This window comes from Vidua macroura, chromosome 22 (assembly GCF_024509145.1).
Source record: "Vidua macroura isolate BioBank_ID:100142 chromosome 22, ASM2450914v1, whole genome shotgun sequence".
Lineage (NCBI taxonomy): Eukaryota > Metazoa > Chordata > Aves > Passeriformes > Viduidae > Vidua > Vidua macroura.
Genome location: NC_071592.1, coordinates 433,241 through 456,682, shown reverse-complemented (window position 1 = coordinate 456,682; position 23,442 = coordinate 433,241). Strand labels below are relative to the sequence as shown.

General features: G+C 48.7%; 1 protein-coding gene across 4 annotated transcripts; it reads left to right on the top strand.

Annotated features, from left to right (window-relative positions):
- The first annotated feature begins 1,377 nt into the window (after positions 1-1,377).
- On the top strand, positions 1,378-23,317 carry USP28 (ubiquitin specific peptidase 28). 4 transcript variants are annotated; one of them, XM_053996847.1, is made up of 26 exons: positions 1,378-1,443; positions 4,727-4,804; positions 5,070-5,202; positions 5,704-5,815; positions 6,012-6,174; positions 7,123-7,209; positions 7,646-7,783; positions 8,207-8,280; positions 8,769-8,845; positions 8,963-9,111; positions 11,125-11,252; positions 11,425-11,520; positions 11,887-12,066; positions 12,762-12,976; positions 13,217-13,287; positions 13,616-13,844; positions 15,219-15,422; positions 15,932-16,071; positions 16,262-16,375; positions 17,358-17,453; positions 18,286-18,464; positions 18,558-18,636; positions 18,971-19,050; positions 20,032-20,155; positions 20,658-20,856; positions 22,165-23,317. In XM_053996847.1, the coding sequence occupies exons 1-26, from the start codon at positions 1,405-1,407 to the stop codon at positions 22,338-22,340; spliced, it is 3,360 nt and encodes a 1,119-aa protein (XP_053852822.1). In that variant the 5' UTR covers positions 1,378-1,404; the 3' UTR covers positions 22,341-23,317. The 4 variants fall into 4 exon arrangements, with proteins under 4 accessions (XP_053852822.1, XP_053852823.1, XP_053852824.1 ...); XM_053996846.1 differs by lacking the exon at positions 1,378-1,443 and adding an exon at positions 1,761-2,087 and having other exon boundaries at positions 16,262-16,447; XM_053996848.1 differs by lacking the exon at positions 17,358-17,453 and having other exon boundaries at positions 16,262-16,447.
- The last annotated feature ends 125 nt before the right edge of the window (positions 23,318-23,442 follow it).

The window sequence follows — 23,442 nt, the reverse complement described above, 5'->3', positions numbered from 1 at the left end:
GGACAGTCTGTGATTGCCCAGGACAAATCCAAGTGCAGGAGATGCCCACCCAGCTGGGAAAGGGCATTTTCGCAGAATTGGCAACCAGGGTAAGGCAGTGGCACTGTCTGACCCTACTATCCCCTTCATCACGCAGTGCCACAGCTCCACTGCAAATGCCAGTGCCATCAGTGTTGCAGGAGCTTCAGTGCCCAGTGGGGACAAGCCCAGGCTGACGATGGCAACTGACACATTCCTGCAGGAGGACAGTTTTCCGCCAGTTTCCCCCAAGAGAGCTGAGCCCCACTGGCTCATCAGGTCGAGCCAAGTTGCCCAGGTGCCTGAGCCACATCTCATCAGCAGGTCCAACGGCTGCACTGCTGACGGTGGGGTCTGCACAGATACACCTGGATCCTGCACAGCCCCCGGCGGGCCCTTGCTGGGACATCTCCATTTCAGTATCGTTGTATTAAGAGAAATGTAGAACCCGGGCTGTGCCGAGAACACGGAGCCCTTAGCCACAGCAAATCTGAGAACTGCCTATTTCCTGCTGATTCACCAAAAAAAAGCATGGGTTTGGATGGAGCAGAAAGCAGGTGCTGGCCCCGCGTTGTTTTGAACCTTTTTCTCTCGGTTTTCCCCTGGGGCGCATCCACCACCCCTGGAGCATCCCAGTCCCCTCGGGCACCCTCCTTTAGCCCTGCTCGCAGGGGCCAGCACAGGCGGACACGCGCCAGACGCAGGACCACAACAGGGGAGGGGGTTTATTACTGTTGGAATTAAAAGAAAATCACTTTTATCGGTATAGAGGGGCGCGGCCAGGGCAGAAGGCCGGCTGGGCCGGTGCTCCCGCCGGTCCTGCCGGGGAGAGGCAGGGGGACGGGGGAGAACGGGCTCGGCGGCCGGGGCGATGATCGGAGGCTTCTCGGGGGGGAACACTGCCGGGCACACGGCCGGGCACACGGACACACGGCCGGACACACGGACACACGGCCGGACACACGGACACACGGACACACGGCCGGACACACGGACACACGGCCGGGCACACGGCCGGACACACGGACACACGGCCGGGCACACGGACACACGGACACACGGCCGGACACACGGCCGGGCACACGGACACACGGCCACACGGCCGGACACACTGACACACGGCCGGGCACACGGACACACGGCCGGACACACGGACACACGGCCGGGCACATGGACACACAGCCGGGCACGGCCGGGCACACGGACACACGGACACACGGCCGGACACACTGACACACGGCCGGGCACACGGCCACACGGCCACACGGCCACACGGACACACGGACACACGGACACACAGCCGGCCCCGGCCCCGGCGGGCGGCGCGGCCGGAACCGGAGCGGCCGCGCGTGCGCTGTGCGGGACGGCGCCGCTGCCGGCGGCCCCATGACGGCCGAGCTGCGGGCCCGGGGCGGCGGCGGCGAGGTGAGGCGGCGGGGCGAGCCCGCGGGGGCGGCGGGTGAGACGGCGGGGTCGGCGGGGGGTGCCGGGGCGGGGGAGCGGCGGGGCGAGGCCGCGGGGAGGGCGGCGGGCGGCGACCCCCGCGCGGGGCCGGGGCTGCCGCCGGACCGACCCTCCGGCCGCGGCGGCCCCGCTGCGCCCCGAGCCCGCGGCCGCTCGGGGCCGGTCCGCGGCCGCTCGGGGCCGGTCCGCGGCGCTGCCCCGCGCTGCGCGCTCCCGGAGCCCCGTCCCGTCGGGCAGCGCTGCCGTCCGCGCGTGTTTCGTTGGGAATAACGGGCTCCGCGCGGGACCGCGCGCGGTGCGCCGGTACCACGAGAAGGGGCTCGGGCGGGCGCCCAGGCACCCTGCTCCTCCGCAGGGAGCAGCAACGCGTGTTCCCTGCCCGCCGCTGAGCAGCATCTCCTGGGGCAAGTTAACGAAAACTCTTGCTCCCAAACTTCAGGGCTCTGCGTAAATTGTCTCTGAAGGGACCCGGACCCGGACCCGGACGCGAGGCCGTGTCAGTGCTCAGGGGACTGAAGCCCAGACCATCCCGAATTGACACAGGGGTCTGCACTGTCCTGTAGCATCTCGGTGCTCTTAGGACCCAAGAGATGCGTTTCAGAGAGGTCAGAGTTACAGGGTGGGATGGGATGAGGGTATCAGCCCTTTGGTTGTGCTTTAGAAGTGGCATTAGTGCAGTAACCGTGCCCCGGTCTTGCGGGGACGGTGACCAGACAGTGCCCACTGTGTGCATCTTGCGCACGTTAATGCAGGACGTTGCTGCCTGCTGCTTCTTGTTGTGACAGATATTGGTTTGTGAAAGCCTCGGCCAGGAACGTGGGCTTTGCTCCTGCTGCCGCCTGTGGGTTTCCAGTCCTCTGCATATCCATTCTCCCCCACGATAAAAAGTATGGCTGAGGAGCAGAGGCTGAAGGCCAGGCTCTGTGTGCCTCTTCTGTGCTGCAACCTTCCTCCTCCTCGTGTGCAGTTTTTCCTGGAACCCCCTTGAACTCTTGCACTGCATTTGCTCCTTTCCCTGCTCACAGTTTCTCATCAAAACAAACTTCTGAGGGTGGTGAGTCATCTCAGAGCAGGGAAAACAGCAAAACCTTTCTATTCCATCATTCCTGGCTGACCTTGTAATTTTATCTCTAGTACCCTCCTTCCTTTCAGCCTCTTGGTTTTGTACTCATCTCTTATTGCTGTAATTTAATACTAATAAGATTTGGGTTTGGGTTGTTATTTTTCCAGCAGGTAGGGCTTTGGTTCAGTTTGAGTTTGCAAGTGCAGGGTGTGTTAGCAGTGGCAGCACACTGGTGTTAATTACCAGCTACAGTGCTTGTTGTATAGCCCCATGGTGCATAACCTCAGAAAGCAATAACCAGACTAGTTATGGCAACAAAACCACGCACACTCCCCAAAATCTTAACAAATTGGTTGCACAAAGAGTGGTTCCTGGTGGCTTTTGTAGGCTGCCAGGCAGCCATAACCCTCTCAAAAGTGGTACAGGATAAGCTCTCCGCTGTTAGCACAAACCTTTCCTCAAAGGCTGAATAAAAGCACACAGAAATCATTGAAATATTAAATGGTAACTTAGAGCACAGGATCAGTGAATGGCTTTTATGCTTACAGCAGCCTTTGTGAGTTCTCTGTTTGCTGGAGCAGAAAAACCCCAGAAAATCATGCCCTGTCCTGCCTTGGGTTTCGTTATTATAGTGCAGTGTATTAGCAAGGGTGTTTGTGGGGGTTTTCCTCCACTGGAAAAATCTGCCCTGCGGCGTAAGGTGGGGTCAGCCGACATGCACGGCACGCGCTAAGGCAGCAAAATTAGCAACATGATTTAAGTGGTTTGCCTTTGTGAGAGTATGCCTGCCCCGAGCCTCTCAGCCTTGGCTCCTCATCAGGCAGCTCCTCCTGGGGCTTCTGAGGTGTTCCAGTGTGTCCTGGCTTTTCTCAGGATAAAAAGAGCACATGGGACAAGTTGAGGGGGGTTGCGCACACATATATGTGCTCTTTCTTGTAAAAGTTGAGCAAAAGTAGTGTTTTAAATGGGATTACTGTGAATAACTTAGCAAGAGAATTGCCACCAAAATAGGAGTTTTTGTTTGAATAGCTGACACAGGTGTGTGCTGTCTTTTTGTGTGGAGTATTGTCCATGACCAGTATGGGTGGGGGGCTCAAAAAAGTAGTTGACTCATTACTCACTGGGTGGAACTTGTGCTCCAGTGGCCTGGAAACATCTTAATTTTTTTTTTTTCTCAATGGTGAGAGTAAGTAGAAACTTGAGTTCATTTGCCTGCAGCTTTGCTGGTTAAGATTAATTAAAATGTGATCTTAAGAACCTGGGATTGATCAGGCTGTGCTGACTGCAGGATCCTCTACAGCCTCTGTAAATCAGGATGCACGACACAGACCCAGCAGTTGTTCCTGCTGTAATGTTTTTCCCATACCCCATGCAACGCCAGCGTTATGGAGCTGCATCTCAGTTGTCACCCAGACTGAGCCATTGGCAGCAGCATCAGCTGAACTGCAGCCATGAACAGGGGTGGTGGGGAGGCTCCTTTTGGAGAGGTGCCTCTCCTAGTGACTGAGGTTATTTGTGCTTGCCATGTGCAGTGACTACCCTGTGATAAGCCTAGACTGCAAAGATTTTATAAGTCTGATAAAGAGAGCTTCTGTAATCATTTGTTTTAAGTGGCTGAACCAGCCATGGGGCCTTGAGCAGCGAGTGTCTCACCAAACCTCAAGTGGTCTGTGTGGAGTGGGAAGGAGGAGCAATAACAGGCTCCTGGGCCCTTGCTCTGACACTTATTGTCAGTAAGAAGTGACATGCACAAATGGCATGTGCCACCACACTGAAAATAGCTCCTGACAGTGCCCTGGGAGCAGGCGGCCGCCTTATATGTCCTGCTGCACATGCCGCTGCCTCGGGGGGTGGGGGAGCCCCTTCCCACCACAGGTGCTGCCCATCCCACAGCCGACAGCGAGGGCAGCCTGTCCTCCCAGGCCTGCCTGCGTTCTCCTGAGGATACGAGGGATTGAATGTTAGTCTGTGAGTTTAGCAGGGAAAAAACTTGAGTGCGATGTTCAAGCTGATGTTGCCATTTGTATTAAGCAAGCGTGACTGGGCTTGAGTGTCAGTCTGTCAGCAGAAAGGAAGGAAAGAAGTAGTGCTTCTCTGGGCCCTCAGCAAGCCTTGCAGAAACAGCTTGATGTCCATCCTTGTCACCTTTTCACATAAGCTTTCTTTATTTCTTGCACACAGGATTGCCAGGTGCTCTTAAATCAGATGAAAGAGATCACAGGAATTCAGGATTCAGCATTCCTGCTTGCTGCTCTAAAGGTTTGTGTATATTGCCATTGTTTTGGGGAAAGAGAGCTCTGATTTTGTCCAGAAAGTCAGGCAAGTTCAGGCTCCTGCCCAACATAGCACACAGGTGTTTGCTGGTGTGTTTGTCAGCTGCTGATGAGCTGGTCCTTGTTGGAATGGTCCACGTGTGGCCTTTGAGAGTGATACAGGATCAGCCTGGATGCATGAGAGGCAAAGGGCAAATCCTTTGCTGTTCTTCTCCTCACTGGTGCTTCACTTTCCCCTATCATTCTCCCAGGCTGCTGATGGAGATCTCATGGAAGCAGTCACCTTCCTGACGGAGGACCCTGCCCCGGAGCCAGTGCAGAACCCAGCTGCTGCAGAGCCATCTGCCTGGGAAGGGAGCGCGGTGGGCAAACAGCTCCCACAGGGTGAGCGTCACCTCTGCCCACCCCTACAGCTTCGTGTGTTTGTGTGACCTCGGAGGGGAAGTATCCATCCTCCCTGCTTCTGCCAGCACTGCATCCCTCCAGCTTCTGTCCTGGTGCATATTTTGCCAGTACTGATCACTTAGTAGCGTTTTAATAACGGTTGGAGGTGACACATCACAGTTAAAAAGCTGATGTTCCTGTCTCATTATTTCAGGAGCTCTGAACTGTTTCTTTAAGCTCTGAATTTGGCTGTGAGGAAATCTGGGTAGTGCACAGCTGCATGCTTTGCCCTGTGCTCCTCATCCAGCTCACTCAGTGGCTCCTAGGTTGCCTGGCATGATCTGAACAGGGATTTCTGTTTAATACCTGAGCTAGAAAATTTTGCTTATATTGATTGAAGAGCCATATTTGTGAAGTGTGATGTTTTCTAGAATTTCCTCTTAAAGAGAATGTTTGCTGCTGCTGGTAGAAAACTGATCAGAATGCTGCCTCTACTTCTAGATGTTGGTGCTTCACCTGCCCCTCACAACCAAGACAACCTCCACACAGCCAACACTGTCAGACCACCGGAATCACCAAAAGCTCCAGCTGCAGAAAGGGATGCAGCTGAAAGGTCAGTGGAACTGTAAATGGCCTCCCCACTTTGGTTTTCCCAGATATCATAAGTGGGTTCTGAAGCTGGTAACTGTAGAACTACCATGGATCACCTGCCAGGTGGACACCTACTGGCTGGAGGGGAGTTTGATTCCTGTAGCTCTCATGAATCTTTGGGAGGTGTTTTACAGCACAGTGTTTATCTCTTGTGACAGACCACAGGACACCCATTCTGCTGAAAACAAAAACCGCTCCAAAAGGAAACGCTGTGAAGTCTGGGGAGAGAACTCCAAGCAGAATGACTGGAGAAGAGCGGGTGACTGGCCTGTTGGAATGAAAAATATAGGAAATACGTGTTGGTTTAGTGCTGTTATACAGGTAATGGGCAAAAAAGTTCTCTTTTTCTAATATCAAACTTGCTATGGTCTTGGAGTCAGAATGTTTCTCAGTTAGAAGTAAACATGCAGCAGTTCTGCGAGGGAGTCATCATATGCCGATGAGTGAACGTGACCCTGCTCAAACACAGAAACTTCTGGGTTTATGTGATGTGTTCTGGGCCTGTACAGAAAGAGCCAAAGAGCAGTTAAATAGGCTTTACTTAAAAATAGCTGCAGATACAGAGAATCTGTGTGTCTGTATGCAGGGAGTTGTGCAGCGATGGCCAAGTGCCTGCTGAAATGATAGAAGCTTGCCTGGCAAAGTGAACTGATAATTTAATTTTACTGCAGTTATTGTTGGCTCGATAACACATGGTGTATCATATTTCAGTTAATGGAATACACTGGCATAGATGCTTGGACAAATAAATAACAAGACAGCATATATTATTAGTAATGACCTGAATAGGAGACAATAGTAAGTGGAACTGAGCAGATTTGTCTCTCCTAACCATTTCACATCAGCAGAGAAATATTAATCATTTGTCTTCAGCTCTGAGAGGAAGTAAGAAAGCTGCAAATGGTTCTTCTCACCATGGCTTGTTCTTGGATGCTTTTCTGAGCCTGCCTGTGCAGAATGGAATGATTTTCCTAAAAGGTTTATATCTGTCCTAGAAATGGCAGGATGAGATTTCGTCCTTGGGTGGGTACAAACATGCTGATGATCTCAAAGGTCTGTTCCAGCCTAGTTAATTCCATGATTCTGATGCTGCGCTGGTCCAACAAGGGGCTGCTCACGTTGTAAACGTGCGTTCAGTAACACGGGACCATTGGGAATGTGAAGTTCACAAAAGAAACTGTCAGAGTCAGAATGAAAACAGGGCACCAGATTGCAGAGAGGCCAATCCTTGCAGGTGCTGACCAAGCTTTACCTCTCCTCTCCTCTCAGTCTCTGTTTCAGTTGCCAGAATTCCGGAGGCTGGTCCTTGGTTACTCCCTCCCACAGAATGTGATTGAAAGTTGTCATAGTCACACTGTAAGTTTTGATTCAGTAACACTGTCAAGTTTCCCTCTTTTGTGGTGTAGCATTCTGCTCTTTCTCTAACCAGATTTAATTTGGGGGCATCTGAGACCTGTGGCTTTAAAATCATCTGGCTACATTTAAGATAAATTTAGGAAATTCTCAAAGACAGAATCAGGATAGGAAAAAAAAGGGCTGCTTCTTGTACCTCTGTCCCCTAGAGCCTTTCACTGCTGTCTGAGGAGATGTTTTTCCTATAAAACGTCTTTGGCAGGTCCAGATTACTCGTTGGTTTGCATGCATGGTAGAAGAACTGGTATTTGAGCCAGTGTGCAGCTGGTTGGGTACCTTTTACGATATGTGCGTGTTGTGTTCGGTAGCACTACGTTTTAAGATGATGCCTTTTTGGAGCTGCAGGAAGGCTTTGACTTTTCTTCTTTTTGCAATGCAGGGAAAAAGAAATATTGCATTCATGCAAGAACTTCAGTGTCTGTTTGCATTAATGCTGGGGACATGGCGTAAGTTTGTAGACCCTTCTGCAGCACTGGAGCTCTTGAGGGACGTGTTTAGATCAGCTGAACTACCGCAGGTAAAACCGTGTTGAAAAGCCTTTTGCTCTCTTCAAACCAGCAGTCACAGCCATGGCAATCCCATTTTGCCTCATCCTGCTGGCACTTTCAGAAGCCTTTTCCCATGTTTGTCAGCCGACAAGCAGCTGTCCCTGTGTCATTAGAGCAGAATGTACATGCGTGCTAATTAACCAGCCAGCGTAGCATGGCACTACCCAGTGCCATCTGCATAGTCGGGGAGCGATCACGATAATTTCCTCTGATCTAGTGTTCAGATAAGCCGCGTTCATTATCAGTCTAAATGAGCACAGCACTTCAGTCTCACGTAGCTCAGCTGAGTGGGTGCAGCAGTACCTGTCAGGTTGTGTTCAGTGTTCAGCAGACTGGGGGAACACTTTCTGGTGGGTGTCATGATTGACTCTCCACTTTCATCTCTCTTCTAGCAAGATGTGAGTGAATTTACGCACAAACTACTGGACTGGCTGGAGGATGCATTCCAGCTCACTGTGAATGTCACGTGAGTTCTGTGTGGTCTCGGGAGTTTGACCTAAGGAGGGTTTTAATAAGTTAGAGGACTTTATGTGAAAATTTTGAGCAAATAAGTGTTCTTTGTTTCCTGTGGATGAGGCTTACTAAGCTTGAAATGTTGTGTCTGCATCTCCTGTTGCTGAGTGTGGGACTTCACTCAGTGCCGATACGGCCTGCAGAGTAAATGAGCTTTTGAGGGAGCTCTGCAGCCCTGCTGAACAGAAAAGCTCTGGTAGTTTGAAACTTCCTTTCAGAAGCTGGCACCTTAACCTTTTTTTTTTTCCACTCTTGCCAGTGTAAGTGTTATCATGTGCTTTGGAAGGTGAAAATTAATGAGAAGCTTCCTCGTTATTTAGTGCTTGGGTAGAAAAATGTACTTTTGCCTGTAGGCCCCCAAGCAGAGGCTTAGATTATGACTTGGGGTTCTTTTGCAGCCTCCAGCTGCAAACAAAAGTGTGCTTTTGCTCTCTGAAATAGGAGCCTTGGGGACAAATCCGAAAACCCAATGGTGCAGCTCTTCTATGGGACTTTCCTGACTGAAGGAGTCCATGAGGGTGAGTTAAGGCTTTGGTAGATTCAACTTTTTAACTCGTTTGAGTGTTTTGGAATTAACCAGAATTTTTTATTCTCTTGAGTTAGCTCATGGTTTCTGTATGGTTTCCATCATCCAGGCAACACTTTTTCCAAGATTGAGACCTTTGGTCAGTATCCCCTTCAGGTAAATGGTTACCGGAACTTGAATGAGTGCTTGGAAGGAGCCATGGTGGAGGGAGAGATGGATGAGGCAACAGCATCTCAGTCAGTAAAGTATGGACAGGAGGTTAGTTTGACCTTTTTTTGTCAAGCCTTTGATTGCCTGCTGCAGAAAAGTGCAGCAGACACAGTGCAGGGCAACTCTGATAACTTTAAATGGCAACTGTGAGTGTTCTCTAAGAATTGAATACAAAACATTTTCTGGATACCTGGAATCTCATGTAAATGTCTGTTAGTGTTAGGTGCTCAGACACTAAGTGTGGTTAGACACTAAGTCTTTGCTGATTTATAAAGATGTGATGTCCTATGTAACCAGTTCAGAGACTTTATTTTAAATTGCAAAGGTCAATGTCTGCCTCTGAGTCAAGTGTGATCAAGTCTCTCTCTTTCTGTTGAAGCCTACCTGTACCTGAGTAGGGGGGGACCTACTGCCTCCATATTTTCAGAGGGTAAAAGTACAGTGCTTAACTCCATGGTATGCCATTTGGAATTTGTCTCTTTCTCCCTATCATGTTGTGTACGGTTTGGGGTTTTTCTTCTTGCTTTCGCTCTTATTTTCTGACTGTGATGATTTTTTTTTTTTTTTTAAATCTCACTAATCAGAAACCAATCATAAAAAACTTAGTTTTTTGGCAGCAAGGCGGAGAAGCACCATTGCATTCAGCATCCTGTGTGTGTAAGTGCAGCAAAAGTTAGCTTGGAGAAAGGCTGGGAAACAACATGGGCAAGGGTATCTGGTGTAGGCAGGGCAGGGAAGAGTATTTCAGTTCTATGAGAATGTCTGAAAATTGTGTTGCTGTGGTTTAAATTAGCAAAGGAGAAACAAAGTATTGAGCAGGGGAGCCCTGTTCTGATTCTGGACTCAAATGTTTGTCCTGGGTTTTCCTGGTTTCTGCCTGAAGCAGTTCAGGTGCATTTACAGGGGATGTGGGTGTAGCTGGTGTTGGCTGGCACTGGAGACAAAGGCACGTTGGAGCTCATCAGGCAGGTTTGTTTCAGTCCGAGCTTTTTTAGTTCCTCAAAATTCTTTCCCAAAATTAAGGGAAATTTGCCCCATCATGGAGCTGTTTTAATTCTTCTGTCTGCACAGATAGGAGGAAAAGGCTCTGCCTTGATTTCTGAGAAGCCTTACTGGAAAAATTGTGCATTTTAGTTTCACTCATAGGATGTGGTGGGTAAAGGGTGGCATGAGAGGGGACATAGGGAATAAGGTGATTTTGTCTTTTGAGCACCTAGGCAAGTGTGCTGAAAGTCAGAGCAACAGTGGAATTAACAGAAACTTCTCCCAAACTATGGGAGCATAAATCATTCCTCCTTTGTGATTACGGGCTGCTTCTTAGAAAGCTCTGGTATGGAGGAGTTTTGTTGTTGCAGCACATCTGACATGAACCCCACAAAGGACAACGAGCTTAGTGTGCTCATCCTGATTCCAGAGGGCAGCATGAAGTGGGTGGTGCCAAGCTAAAATAGGTAAAGGGAGTTTCTGGCAGTGGATGCTGGAAGTTGTTGTCAATCCAGGAAGAGCAAAAGGAAGTGTAAATTCAACTGAGAATTTTTCTTTCAGCATAACTCTTTGAAATAGTGTATGAAGGTAGAGAAAGTAGCTGGGGTGTTCTCTGAATCCCCTAAATCAAGTAGTTTACAAGTAGACTGAGAGAGAATAAGGATTCTGGTGCTGCAGGACGACTCCTGGTTTGTTCATCACTGCATGTGATTTGCCTCAGAAAAGAACTCTATTGGGGGCTCCTAGATGATGTGCAGATTGTGTGTAGCCTTGGCTAATTTGTAAAATTCAGTGCTGGACTTAATAATCCATCAAGCTGGATGCATCAGGCAATGACAAGTAACGTTGAGAGCAATTATGAGGCTTTTTCACAGGAAAAATGTAAAATGGAAGCATAAATTACTAACTTGTAAAATTTGGCTTTCTGACTAGTCATTCTGCAAACAAAACCTAATTCCATGCTTAAAGACAGAGACTTTTAAATCAGTCTGAAATCATATAGGATCAGTCTAAAATGTGCCATTAGCAGTCATCTTAAAACATTTCCCTCTGGGGGCATTTCTGCTTTTGTTACAGCGCTGGTTTACAAAACTCCCACCAGTTCTGACCTTTGAACTCTCCCGATTTGAGTTCAATCAGTCACTAGGACAGCCAGAGAAAATTCACACCAAGCTAGAGTTTCCCCAGACTATATATATGGACAGGTGAGTTGTCCTGTTGTACGGTATGTGTAAAGCAATTGCTTTGTTATAGATAAAGAAATTAAAAAGGTTGCTTGGGTGAGCAAGGAAAGATTCTAAAATATTTACAGAAGATTGTGGATGTTAGAAGTAAACAAATCTCACCTGGCAAACGGGGCTCTGTATTTCTGTTTAGGTACCTCTACTGCAATAAAGATCTTATTCAAATGAAAAGAGAGGAAATGAAGAGATTGAAGGAGAAAATGGTGACTCTGCAGCAGAAACTGGAAAGGTGAGTAGTCAGCTGGTTTTATTTTTATGCCCTCTGGAAGAGTGAAAGTGTTTCCTTTTAAATGAACTTTCCAATAGCAGAGAAACTTGTATGGGAGGGAGAAACAGCAACATGCTTGTTCTGAAATGTGCGAGAAGGAAGTGTATTTTCAAAAACAAACCTGTCTCTTCAATAGTTTCTAAATTTTACTGATACTGTTATAGGAATAAGTTCTTTAAAGAGCAGAGTTGACACTGTCAGCTGCACTGGCAGTGGAAGTGAGGAAGCCCAGAAGCACATGACAGAAAAAGTTGTTCCTCTCTTGTCCCATGAGGTTTAAACCCATCTCATTGCTTCATTCATACAACACCTTGCATTTTTCCATAGGTACATGGAATATGGCTCTGGCCCAGCCCGCTTTCCACTGCCTGACATGCTGCAGTATGTGCTCGAGTTCGTTGCTACAAAGCCAGCTGTGGCTGTTTCCTCTGCTCAGAGCTCTCAAACACCACTCCTGCACTGCCAAGCCAAGCCTAATGTTTTGGACGTGCTTTCGCAGCCAAACGGGTCAGTAAACAGAAATAAAAAGGATGCACAGGAGGACACTTCACCTCCCAACTAAATGGTCCTGGGTGGCATTCCAGAGTGGGTTATTTATCTGGGCACTGGTGAACACAATACTGTAATGTGCAAATGCTTGTGCAAGTAGTGGGTCACTGCTTTGCTGGTCGTTTGGTTCTGTTGGTGTAAATAGAGCACTGCATCTTGGTCTGTTCTTTCTCCTTGTCCAAAAGCATCCCTATATTCCTTGCCTAAGCGGCAGTTAAGAACTAAATTACGTGCTCTTTTTGGTTAGGCTACTCATTTTTTTGCTTCATTGACCAGTAAATTACAGCAATATTGGATTATTATAACCCAGGCCAGCATGGTTGGTTTAACACTCTAAATTAAGCTGAGTAAACACACACGTTTTCTTAGTAGTAATGGAAGGAATTTTTAGCATTGCTCATTGTGGATCTGTGCTTAGAGAGTTCTCTAAGAAATTTCCTTAGTATTTTTCCTATATTTTAGTCTGGACTGTGAAGGCAGAAGCACATTTCAGTGTACTTGTTCTCTCTGCATTTCATACTGCTCTGGAAAGGAAATCCTTCTCCAGCTGTGGACTATTTTTGTTTGGTTTATTTTGTATTCTTTTCCAAAAAAAAGAAAAACTAGAGAAAGATAAAGAAACCTGCCCACTACTCTTGGATTTTGCTCCACAGCATACAAGAAAGGACTGATACTAGGACTGAACATGAAGCTTTCTTCGTGGCAAATTCTTCGCCGCAGCAAAGCTCCAGTATGGAGCTCCAGCCTCCTGTTTCACCAGCAGAACTGTCTGAACGTCCAGCTCCTCACGTGGTCTCCAGGGAAGAGCTGAGCCTGGTTCAGACGTGTCTGCAGCGATGGAGAAACGAGATCGAGCAAGACGTGCAAGGTTGGCCCCAAATGCATTTGTAGTGATTTTCCTCCTGAATGCCCGCCTGGTTTCTCCTCTGCAGCTTTGCTGGATACAGCCTGAACTACAAATAGTTCTGTCCCTGTTTGAGCTCTGGTGTTGAGTCTGTCTGATATTCTCTGCATGGCCTCAAACTCTTTGAAGTGAAAGGAGCTAGCATAGCCTGACGAGTAGTCATTAATTTTTATGCATTTCTCCCATTGTTGATGTTCTTGGCAGATCTGAAGGAGTCTATTGCCGGAATCAACCTGTCCATTGAACAAATGTACTGTGACCCTCTCCTCCAGCAGGTAGGAAATGCAGCTTCAGTATATAAATATTAACCTAGTATTGCTGATCCTCATTTTTGTTCATACATGTTGGTTTAAATTGCCCCCTTCACTGTATTTTTAAATTTCCAGTGATGAAGCAGAGAAAAATTTACTTACGAAAGTCTTGTTCCTTCTTTCCTTAAAACTCAGTTTTCACATAGTATGAAATTTATCAAATTGCTCGACTCTTGTTGAGCATGCTACAGCTTGTCTTGCCATGCTACAGCTACAAACATTCCCACTGTTTGTGTACAGAGGTCAGGCAGAATCAGTCCCTAACCTGAATGCTGTCCATGTCACTTGGCAGGTTCCCTATCGTTTGCATGCAGTCCTGGTCCATGAGGGGCAGGCAAATGCTGGGCACTACTGGGCCTTCATATATGACCAGCCTCGGAAAAGATGGCTCAAGTACAATGACATCTCAGTGACGGAGTCATCGTGGGAAGAGCTGGAGCGAGAGTCCTTTGGAGGCCTGAGGAATGCCAGTGCCTACTGCCTGATGTACATCAGTGACCAGGTGTCCCCTGTTGGTGCAGGTACAGAGCCACAACTGCTGGTTAATGAGATGTTTGTGTGCTGGTGTGTCTCTCTGGCCTGCATGGTCGTTCCTCAGCTTCTCCAGCACAGTTGTCTTTTGACAAAGCACAAAACTTCACCTCAGATAGGTTTGAAATAATCTGCTTCATGCTCGATTCATTTCTAAATCCCTGATAGGGCTGAAAACTGCCAGGAGAAGCATCCAGGTGAGATTGGAAACAGCACCTCATGGGTGAATTATGTGTGTGCAGATCAGCGCTGCCCTTTTGCCACATTTAACGTGCATCTAGTGCTGGTGTTCTTCACTTTGACTTTTTGTAGTGTTTATATGGCAGCATTTGTTTCCTCAGGGCATGTAAAAGACCTCCTACTTTATCTTTCCCATTTTTATCACACTTCCTGATTCATTTGCTTGGTCTTTGATGATTCTGTTACACTGAATCTAAACGGGCTCTTTTTTGTACCCGAGAGGTATTGGTACCTGAGTGGCTCAGACTTGGTGTGTTTGCAGTGCCAGTGCTTTGTGGAGAAATTGCTGTGCACGTGGCTCTAGACATGGCAAACAGCTGTACAAGGACCCAATAATTTTGTGCGTGGCTCATTTTGGTGTAATAAATGGAAAGAAACAATGGAGAGCTGACGTTCTCTTCATTGCTAAATGTGGCTGATGAGGATCTGGAGGTTGTTCTTTGTTTTCTTATGACAGTTCTGAAATGAACCCATGGGATGTTTTTTTCTCCTATTTAATGCAGTTTTTTGTTGTTTTTTGAAGCATTTTGTAAAGGGTGCATAAAAATATCTGCTGTAGAAAGTTGCCATTTGCTTTTGATAAATTTTAGGACTTGTCTGAAGCTGATGCTGCTTGGGTTTTGTGCTGTTTTAAAACTGAACACTGAAGTGGATCTAAAAAGCACTAAGAAATATCAGCATGATACTTGAGCTATAGACCCCATGCAGCCCTTACCTTTACCTACTGTACAGTGATGAAGGTGTGTCACCTCTGGCTGAGCTGTGAACCTTCCAGCTGTTGGCAGTTCAGTGCTGTTCCCTGTACAGCTGGAGCCCTTGGATCAGGATGTGTCTGACCAGCATCAGCAGGCGCTGGTTCTGGAATTGCTCTGTGTAAATGCTGTCCAGTAGTAGAACAAAACGGTGTTTTATTTTAGATAACTCTGTAGATTTGTCTTTATTTTTGCACTTTTGCTTCTGGATCATCTTAAATTACAGAGACAGTAGAAAATTTGGCTTCTTTCCCCTTTTATCCCTCAGCCAATTTCCTTGTGGCTGCCCATGATACTGTGTGTGTGTTTAGTCCCTAAGGGTGGTGCCCTGGCACAATGTGTTTCCTTATGCCAGTCTTGCTTTTCCTCCAGATGAGGATGAGGGCCCAGAGGCTAGACAGTTCCAGAAAGAAGTGGAAGCTTTGTCCCCAGAACTGAGACACTACATCCAGGAGGACAACTGGCGCCTGGAGCAGGAGGCAGAGGAGTGGGACGAGGAGCAGTCTTGCAAGATTCCTCAGATGGAGCCTTCACCTACTTCTGAATTGCAGGACCTCTCCTCTGAGTCAGGACCAGGTAACCTCACTCTGAATTTGCAAACCATGTCGGAACCAGGAACAGCCAGCTGGTCACCAGTACCACTGTGTTGAAGCCTTGCACAAATGTGCCAGAATGCAGGAGCAGGCGTGAAAGAGGCAGCAAAGGCAGCTGCTGGAGGCTCTGCCCTGACAGTACAGAAGGCTGTTCTGCTGGTTTTGCATGTGCATCCTTCCAAGCCTGTCCCCAGAAATGCTGTTCCCATTCACTTGATCATCATGGGCTAATATCAGTTCATTTCCAGCTTTTTCTTTTTTTCATAAATATCGAGTGGACAAGTGCTGTGGAAACGTTACTTGGCAGTCCCTGATGACGTGTGCCATTCCCACTGGAAAGGGGTACGGCACGCTCACGTGAAGCGCCTTCACCTCGGGGATGAAGGCAGCAGCTGTGTAAAACTGCATGGACAAGCTGCAAAACATTTTAGAACAAGAGAGAAAGCAATCTTGCATCTCTTGCTCACTAGTACCACACATCTGTCCTGGCAGAGCAATCATCAGTCTGTGAGCAGAGCGTGCACTCCCTGTCCTCGGAGCATGCCAGGATTGCCAAGGAGCAGACTGCCAAGGCCATTGCCAACACTGCCGATGCCTACGAGAAGAACGGTGTCGAGGCAGCTCTCTACGAGGTAGGAGCTCAGCCTTGGCCCAAGAACCTACCCCTTCTTGTCTCCATATTATTCTTCTTGATAGACCTTTGCTTTTCCCATTTCTGTGAAATTCTGTAGCTGTGCCACGTTTAGCTTGCTCCCCTTTGGCTTTCCTGTATTTTGCTTTGGATTTTCTTACTCTCTTTCTTCTTTTTCTTCTTGGCCACAGCGCAAGGAGGTAGAGCCGCTGAAGGCCCGTCCAGAAGAAACATCCCCCACAGTTCAGGCAGAGCAACCCCAGGACACTCAGGAAGCAGAGGCTGCTGCCCAAACTAGCTCACAGGTCTCTGAAGTGGAAATCCCCAGTGTGGGGAAGATTCCTGTTAGATCCGATGCAGATGGATATAATGAGGAGGTACAGATCCCAGTGCAGGGGTTAATTACTGCTGCTTGTTAGCCTGTAGCTTTGTAGTTAGCTGGCTTTGAGCTGCCCTAAGGGTGGGTGTCATAGTGTCTGTCATAGCAGCAACGCCCTGTACAAAGTTAGTTTTCCTACTATGGAAGGGAAGGGGGACCACATCGTTCCATAATTCCATTTTTAAATGTCATCAGAAAAGGAGCTCTCTAAGAGCACTCAGTTTGTCAATCTGCATGTTGGTCATAAGTCCTCCTTCTGGCACAACTATATCAAAATTGATCCTACCTGTGTTAATTTCTTTACAAGTCTCTTTGCTGGCTTCAGTTACTATTTTGTCCCCAGTCAAAGACCTTAATCCCAACAGCATAATTTACATACCCTGCCCATTGATTTTTTGGGGTCTGACTTAAGCCACTCTCATACATGCTCAAGCAGTGTTGTGGAAGCTCTCTCACTTTCACAAGTTGGATTTCACACAAACACTGGGGCTGTCACTCCTTGAGTAGGTTTGAGATGTTCTTGAGTGATGTTGGCTCGAGGAACTGCTGCACCACAGGTTCTGCACTCATTTTACATGTCTTAGGAAGATTGAGTGGGACGTGGTGGGGTCTTGGCCAGCCTGCTTTACCTTCTCACTTGTGGAATTTAAAAATTCAAGGGTTTGGAGTGACCAGCCTTGATCTTTAAATGCCTAAAAAAGCCTAGCATGTGAAGTGCATGTGATGGATAGAATCAGTAGCATGCAAGTAACTCACAGCCCCAGTTACCACACCTCTACTCATACAATTTCCTTTAAACCTTACCTTTTGAAAGTTTCTTCCATTCTTCACTATGCCATCTCTTCTTTCCCTGTCCGTTACTGTTTTCCTTGTTCCTGTTTGTGTCTGTTCTCCTGCTTTCATGGTAGGTGATGCTGAGTCCAGCCATGCAAGGTGTCATCCTGGCTATTGCAAAAGCCCGCCAGACCTTTGATCGTGATGGGTCTGAAGCAGGGCTTGTTAAGGTATTGATTTGTTTGCTAAATCAAATAGTATGGATATCTGTTTTCCCCAAATAGAGAGTATGTGCCATGTTGACAGATCAGGAATGTAAAGGGAACGATTTGTGCACTTTTTCTCCTAGTTAATGGCCTTTGCCCTGTATTTCAGTTCCTGCTCTCTTACAGTGATGAGATATCTGTGGGTTCAAAACAATTTTTAGAGCTTGCAAGAGAACCTCCTGCCAAGACAAACAGAAACTTACCTTTTTTCTGCTTATTGTTTTAGTACTGTAAAATTTGGTTTTTTGGTCCGGAACCTACTTGTTTACTTGTGACCTCTGCTGTCAAAGTTGTCCTCAAGAAATGTCTCTGTGAGCAGAGTTTTGAAAGCATAACCACTGCTGAATGCTGAAGCTGGTGTTAGGTTTTACAGACAGGTAGATTTAACTAAAAATACCACATGGAAAGAATCATCCATGCTGGTAATGTATGGGAATATAAATCACAAGATACTCTTGCACCTCCTGCAGTCGATTTTGGCAGCCTGGGCACTTGTCGGAGGGTTACCGGATCAGTCTAAGGCAGCTGTACCCCCCTCTCTCAAAGGCATTTACACACCCTGGCACTTTTGGAAGCTCACACTTCACACGTGCGGGTTTGCCTGGCTGTGGGGGCCATTGGTTTAGAGCTGAGGTGTTGGTGGGCTTCCTTTCACCACTGGGATATCACCAGTAGAGGAGGCTCGGTGTCACCGTGGGAGTCCTTCCGAACAGGACCGGTTTGAGCTCCTGTTGGCTGCTGTGGCATTCCCACGGGCAGACAGGTGGATCTCTCAGTACATGTGTTCCATTGGCAGGCATTCCATGAGGAGTACTCCCGGCTGTACCTGCTTTCCAAAGAGACCCCAACCCCCCAGAACGATGCCCGGCTGCAGCACGTGCTCATCTACTTCCTGCAGAACAACGCTCCACAGCAGGTGGTGGAACGGACCCTCCTTGAGCAGTTTGCAGACAAAAACCTCAGCTATGATGAGCGGTGAGTGCCCAGGATGCCAGGGTAGGCTTTTCCCACCTGGATGTGGCCGGGGCCACTGTTGTGATTTTTCTCCTTTCTGCTCACATGGAGCAGGTCCATCAGCATCATGAAGGTGGCACGGGCAAAGCTGAGCGAAATCGGTCCTGATGATGTTGACATGGAGGAGTACAAGGTAAAGGACCAGAGAGCTGCGTCTGATCCTCCACGCTGTCCTAGCTGGCTCTGTCCAAACTGGGAAATGGGGAGCACGGCATGGAGCTGCATGGCCAGCACGGTGGTCACTGCATGCCTGTTGGCAGTGGGTGTCTGCAGGAGGCTGCTGGGGGAGAAGGAATACAATGGAAATCTGAGCTTGGAGGAGTGTCTGCAGTTGGCTAAATTAATCTATGTGTCACTCATGAGAAACATTTAAACACTTCAAAGGGTAGAATTGGGGGCCCCAGACTATGCATGTGAGTGTTTCAGGTGAGGCTGATGCTCTGCTTTCCTCCTCCTCCTCCTCACAGAGATGGCACGAAGACTACAGCCTTTTTCGCAAGGTGTCCATTTACCTGCTGACGGGGTTGGAACTCTACCAGAATAGAAAGTGAGTTTCTCTAATTGCGTTTGGACAAGATAAGTTATAGCTAAAAGTAAAGGCCGCTGTGACAAAAACTTTTCTTTCTGAACCACAATGGCCTGTGTTTGAGGCCATTGGGAGCTTTTTTGACCTGCTAATAGCTCTTCTTGAATCCACAATCAAGCATGGTTAACAGTTTAAAAAATATGAGGCTGAGCTGCTGGCTGGCTGCCAGATAGTTTCTGAGAGCTTCCCCTAAGATTTCCCTTTGGGAAGTAGAGCTTTATATTCTGTTTTCCAGAGATGGATTTGCCATCACTTTGGGATTTTTCACCATGGACTCCTCATATTAAAAGGAAACTGCCTCGAAGTGGATGTTACACTTTGTGTAAACACACACTTTGGAGCCCTCTAGACTCAAAGGGCCTTGGTTTCCTCCTTACCATTCCAGAACCTGTATTTTCCTTAAATGGTGCAGGCTTTCAGAATTTATTCCTGGATGGAAACAGAATTGAATTCCGAGGTGGTTCACAGTAACAAGCCACCAAATTCAGGTGGGCAAATTGACATGAGACATGACAAGAGCACCTTAGATTTCCCCCATATTGACCTAATCCCTGTCAGCAGTTCTGTTTTCTCACTTGAAGCTTGAAATGTGTGAGGGACTGAAATACACAGCCTTCTGCCCTTCATGGGGTGTCCTCTCATAGTGCAGTTCCTGGAGCAGTCCAGAAAACAAACACGGAACAAACACACTGCACATGAGCTTAGTTTTAAGGGTCTCTGTCCAGACACTCGTTTGGCATTCTGGGCAAAAAGGAGCAGGAATGGCTTGACATGGGGCATCTGTTCTTTTGTGCTTTGGCAAGGAAATACAGCTTTTCCCATCGAGCCTGATGCTTCCAGCCAGGCCCAGCAGGAAAGGTTTCCTGAGCCTAGCCAAGGGAATGGCTGCAGTCATGACCCTGGCAGAGCCCAAGGCCTGCAGAGCTGACCCTCTTCTTCCAGGTACCAAGAGTCACTCACCTACCTGGTCTACGCCTACCAAAGCAACACCAAACTGCTGCTGAAGGGAAGCAACCGAGGCGTGAGCGAGTCGCTGATCGCCTTGTACAGAAGGAAGTGTCTCCTGGTTTGTATTGAGGACCCCAGCACTCATATTGGAAAGGAGGGGAGGGAGCAGCCAGGGCACCATGGTGGCCAAGACCAGTGTAGCTGTTTCTGTTACATCTGTTGACATGACTGCCCCTTGCTGAGTGCCAGCAGCAATACGGAAAGCTAATAAAAATCCTAATTCAATTAAAGAACATGACACGTAGGTTCCAGGGAATCTAGGCAAAGGCAGACCTGGTTCTTGCCATCTTCAATCCAGAATTGTAAGTAAGCTGTATTCTCTCTGTATACAGATACAGTAAATTGCATGTATGTGTATGAATATATATGTTTTCAAGTTTGTTTTCTATGGTGTGTTTCCCATGACTGAAAGTGGCTGTTCCACCTGAACCTGGTGCTGTTAGTCCTTATTCTCTGCATGGCTGCCAGTGCAGGGCCCAGGCTGGGCCTTTCCTGGATGGTTATCCATGGTCCATGCTTGTTCTTTACAAGTCTGTCCCCAATTCTCCTTCCACCCCCAGAAGCTGAACGAGGTGGCAGCTTCTCTTTTTGTCAGCTGTGAAGAATCTCATGTGTCAGAGGGTGTGAGCATCCTGAATGAGCTGATCATCCCCTGCATGCATCTCATGAACAACCTGGAGATCTCCCAAGAGGACCTGGATGCCATCGAGGTCATGAGAAACCGCTGGTGCTCCTATTTGGGACGAGAAGACATGGACGGTAGGAAATGGCTGCTGTTCATGGGCAGGGTGGTGTCTGGATCTGAACTGGGAAAGAATTGAAGGACCATCTAAAATAAAATTCTTGGTGTCTGCACTGCAGCCCATCAGGGCCCTTCTAATTGTGGGAGGAGAAACGCATTTGAATCACCCATTAAATCCTGTTACAGAAGAAATTAATCTTTTGCACTAAAATAAGCTGCAGAAGGGTCCCTCATCCCTAAAATGGGGCAGGTGATGTCCCAGGAATGGCACAGAGTTCCCTTGAGGGGCTTGGGTCTTCTGTTAGGGTTTCTCCCTGACTGGAGGTACCCAGGAATGGCAGGTGAACGCAGACATGCTTGGTGGCATGGCATGCTTCTCTTCAGGAGGGAGGAGCGGGTGTTATCAGAGGCCAAGGTTATGGAAGATGGAATGGGAGAGCAGATTTGGGACGTCTCTGCCTTCTGAAGAGGGGTTTGTCATTGTAGAGCTGAATGTTGGTCCTGGGCAGCTGTTCTTGTTCTGTATTTTCTTCTGGAGTCAGCCTCCGTGACTCCCCTCAGGTCATTTCTCTTCAGACAAATTGGTCCTAACTTGCCTTGACCTGTGCATGAAGGTCTGGGGAGTCCCTGCAGAGTTTTTATCAGTAACAGAGGGTAAACTTGATGAAAGAAAATCCTGCAAAAACACAGAGGTTTATTCTCAAAGTACGGTTGTAAAAATTAATATTGGATAAATTTATCCCAGTTCCTGGGCTGGATGTGACAGCCTTTTCTTACACAGAAGGTTTTAAAGAACCAGAAGCTGAGTGCTCACCCCTCCTGGGTCACGTGAGCTGGCTCAGGTGTTGCCTGCTCTTCTTCACCCCAGAGTGGCTGTGGGGTATCGTGCACTCCAGTGGCACCCAGGCACAGACCTGCCCTGGGAGTGGACGGCGCCAGCTCAGCATGGGCTGAACTGGCCTGTCTGAGGCCGTATAGGATGTGAAGGCTCCGTTCCCCTCAGTTGCACAGTCAATATTTGAGCGTCACCCTGAAGCACGCAGTTATTCTTTACCTGACAGCCGGGACAGCAGAAGGCGCCGTGTCTCATGGGACATGGCCCTGTCCTCAGGCAGCCAGGTGGCAGTGGAGCTTCCCTCACGGAGCCCTGGGGAGGCAGGCAGGACTCCTCTGCTCAGCAGCCACTGCTCATTCCTGGTGATGGGCTGGGCAGCTCTCAGGGCAAGGAGAGGAGTCTGCAGAAGGCATCACAGCTCCTTCACTCGGGGCCTGGAGCCTTCTGCCATTTGCTGCCACTGACTGTTTCCTCCTTTCCCCCTTGACAGCAAAGCTGCAGATGAAGCTGGGTGAGCTGCTGCCCCGGCTCCTCGACGGCTCCACTGAGGTCATTGTGCTGAAAGAGCCCCCGAAGATCCGACCCAACTCCCCTTACGACCTGTGCAGCCGCTTTGCGGCCGTGATGGAGTCCATCCACGGGGCCTCAGCCGTGACGGTGAACTAGCCCGCAGGCCGCGCCGCAGTGCCACGCTGCCGGCCTGCTCGGGGCCTCTCCGGGTAGTGCTGCAGTGGGACGAGAGGGGTGGTTTGGATTCCAAGCTGTGTTCTTTGTAAATATGAGCAGATAAAAAGCAGTATTGCACTTGTGAGGCAGAACGTAAGGCAGTAACACGAAGGACCTGGACCACTGTTACAGTGCAAGGCGCAGGCCCCAGCAGCACCGTGGGGCTCAGCCGGGCTCCAGAGGTTCTTCTGTCCTGGCAACCTTCTAGATGCAGCCCCTGGGCCCATGATGGCACCGGAGCCCAACTCTGCTCAGCACTGTGCACTGTGGCTGGGCTGTCTGGCACTTTCACAGAATGGCCACTGCCAGAGATTGCATGTTCCAGTCCAGCCAGACTCCTGCTCACAGGAGCCTGGGCTGAGTGAGGAGGAGGCAGCAAGGAGCAGTGGCTCGCGCTCTGCCGCGTGGGCAGTCGTGCACGCAGCTGCGTGTTGTGGTCAAGTCAAGCAGCCTTTTGCCTTTTGTACTCCAGCTGGCACCAGAAACCACACAGGAGCCTTCCTTGAAGAGGCACAGGCAAATCCCGGCAGTGAGGAGCCAGGACGGGGCTGTGGGTTTGTGCCTGGCAGGAGCTGACTGGCTCAGGGCGATCACATCACCCCAAAGGATATTCCCCCCCGTGGCCAGAAGGCAAAATTCCTTCTCCCCTTGGGTGGTGGGTCAGGGCTGGATTACTGTCAATGACAACTGTGAGGGCTCAGATCAGCCCCTTGTGTTGGTGGTGGCTGTTTGTGTTGACTTTGTTAACAAAGTGCCCTGTTGGCATTTCCTTTTGCCGTCGCCCTGTGCTTGCATTTGAGCTGCAGCAGTTGTAAGCCAAAAGTTCTTGGTTAGTGGAGGGGGATCCTATTTTTTGGAACTATGCAGAGTTTTCTAACAGTGCAATAAAAGCATTTGTTCTATGTTAGAATGAAAAAGCTCCTTCCATATCTTTATTTCACTCTAGGGTTCTGCCTAAAGGTTCCCCCTGTACAAAATGTGTTGTCATTAGCAGAGCTGCCTTAAAGGTTGTGTTTCCCCAGTATTTAGGAATAAAATGCTC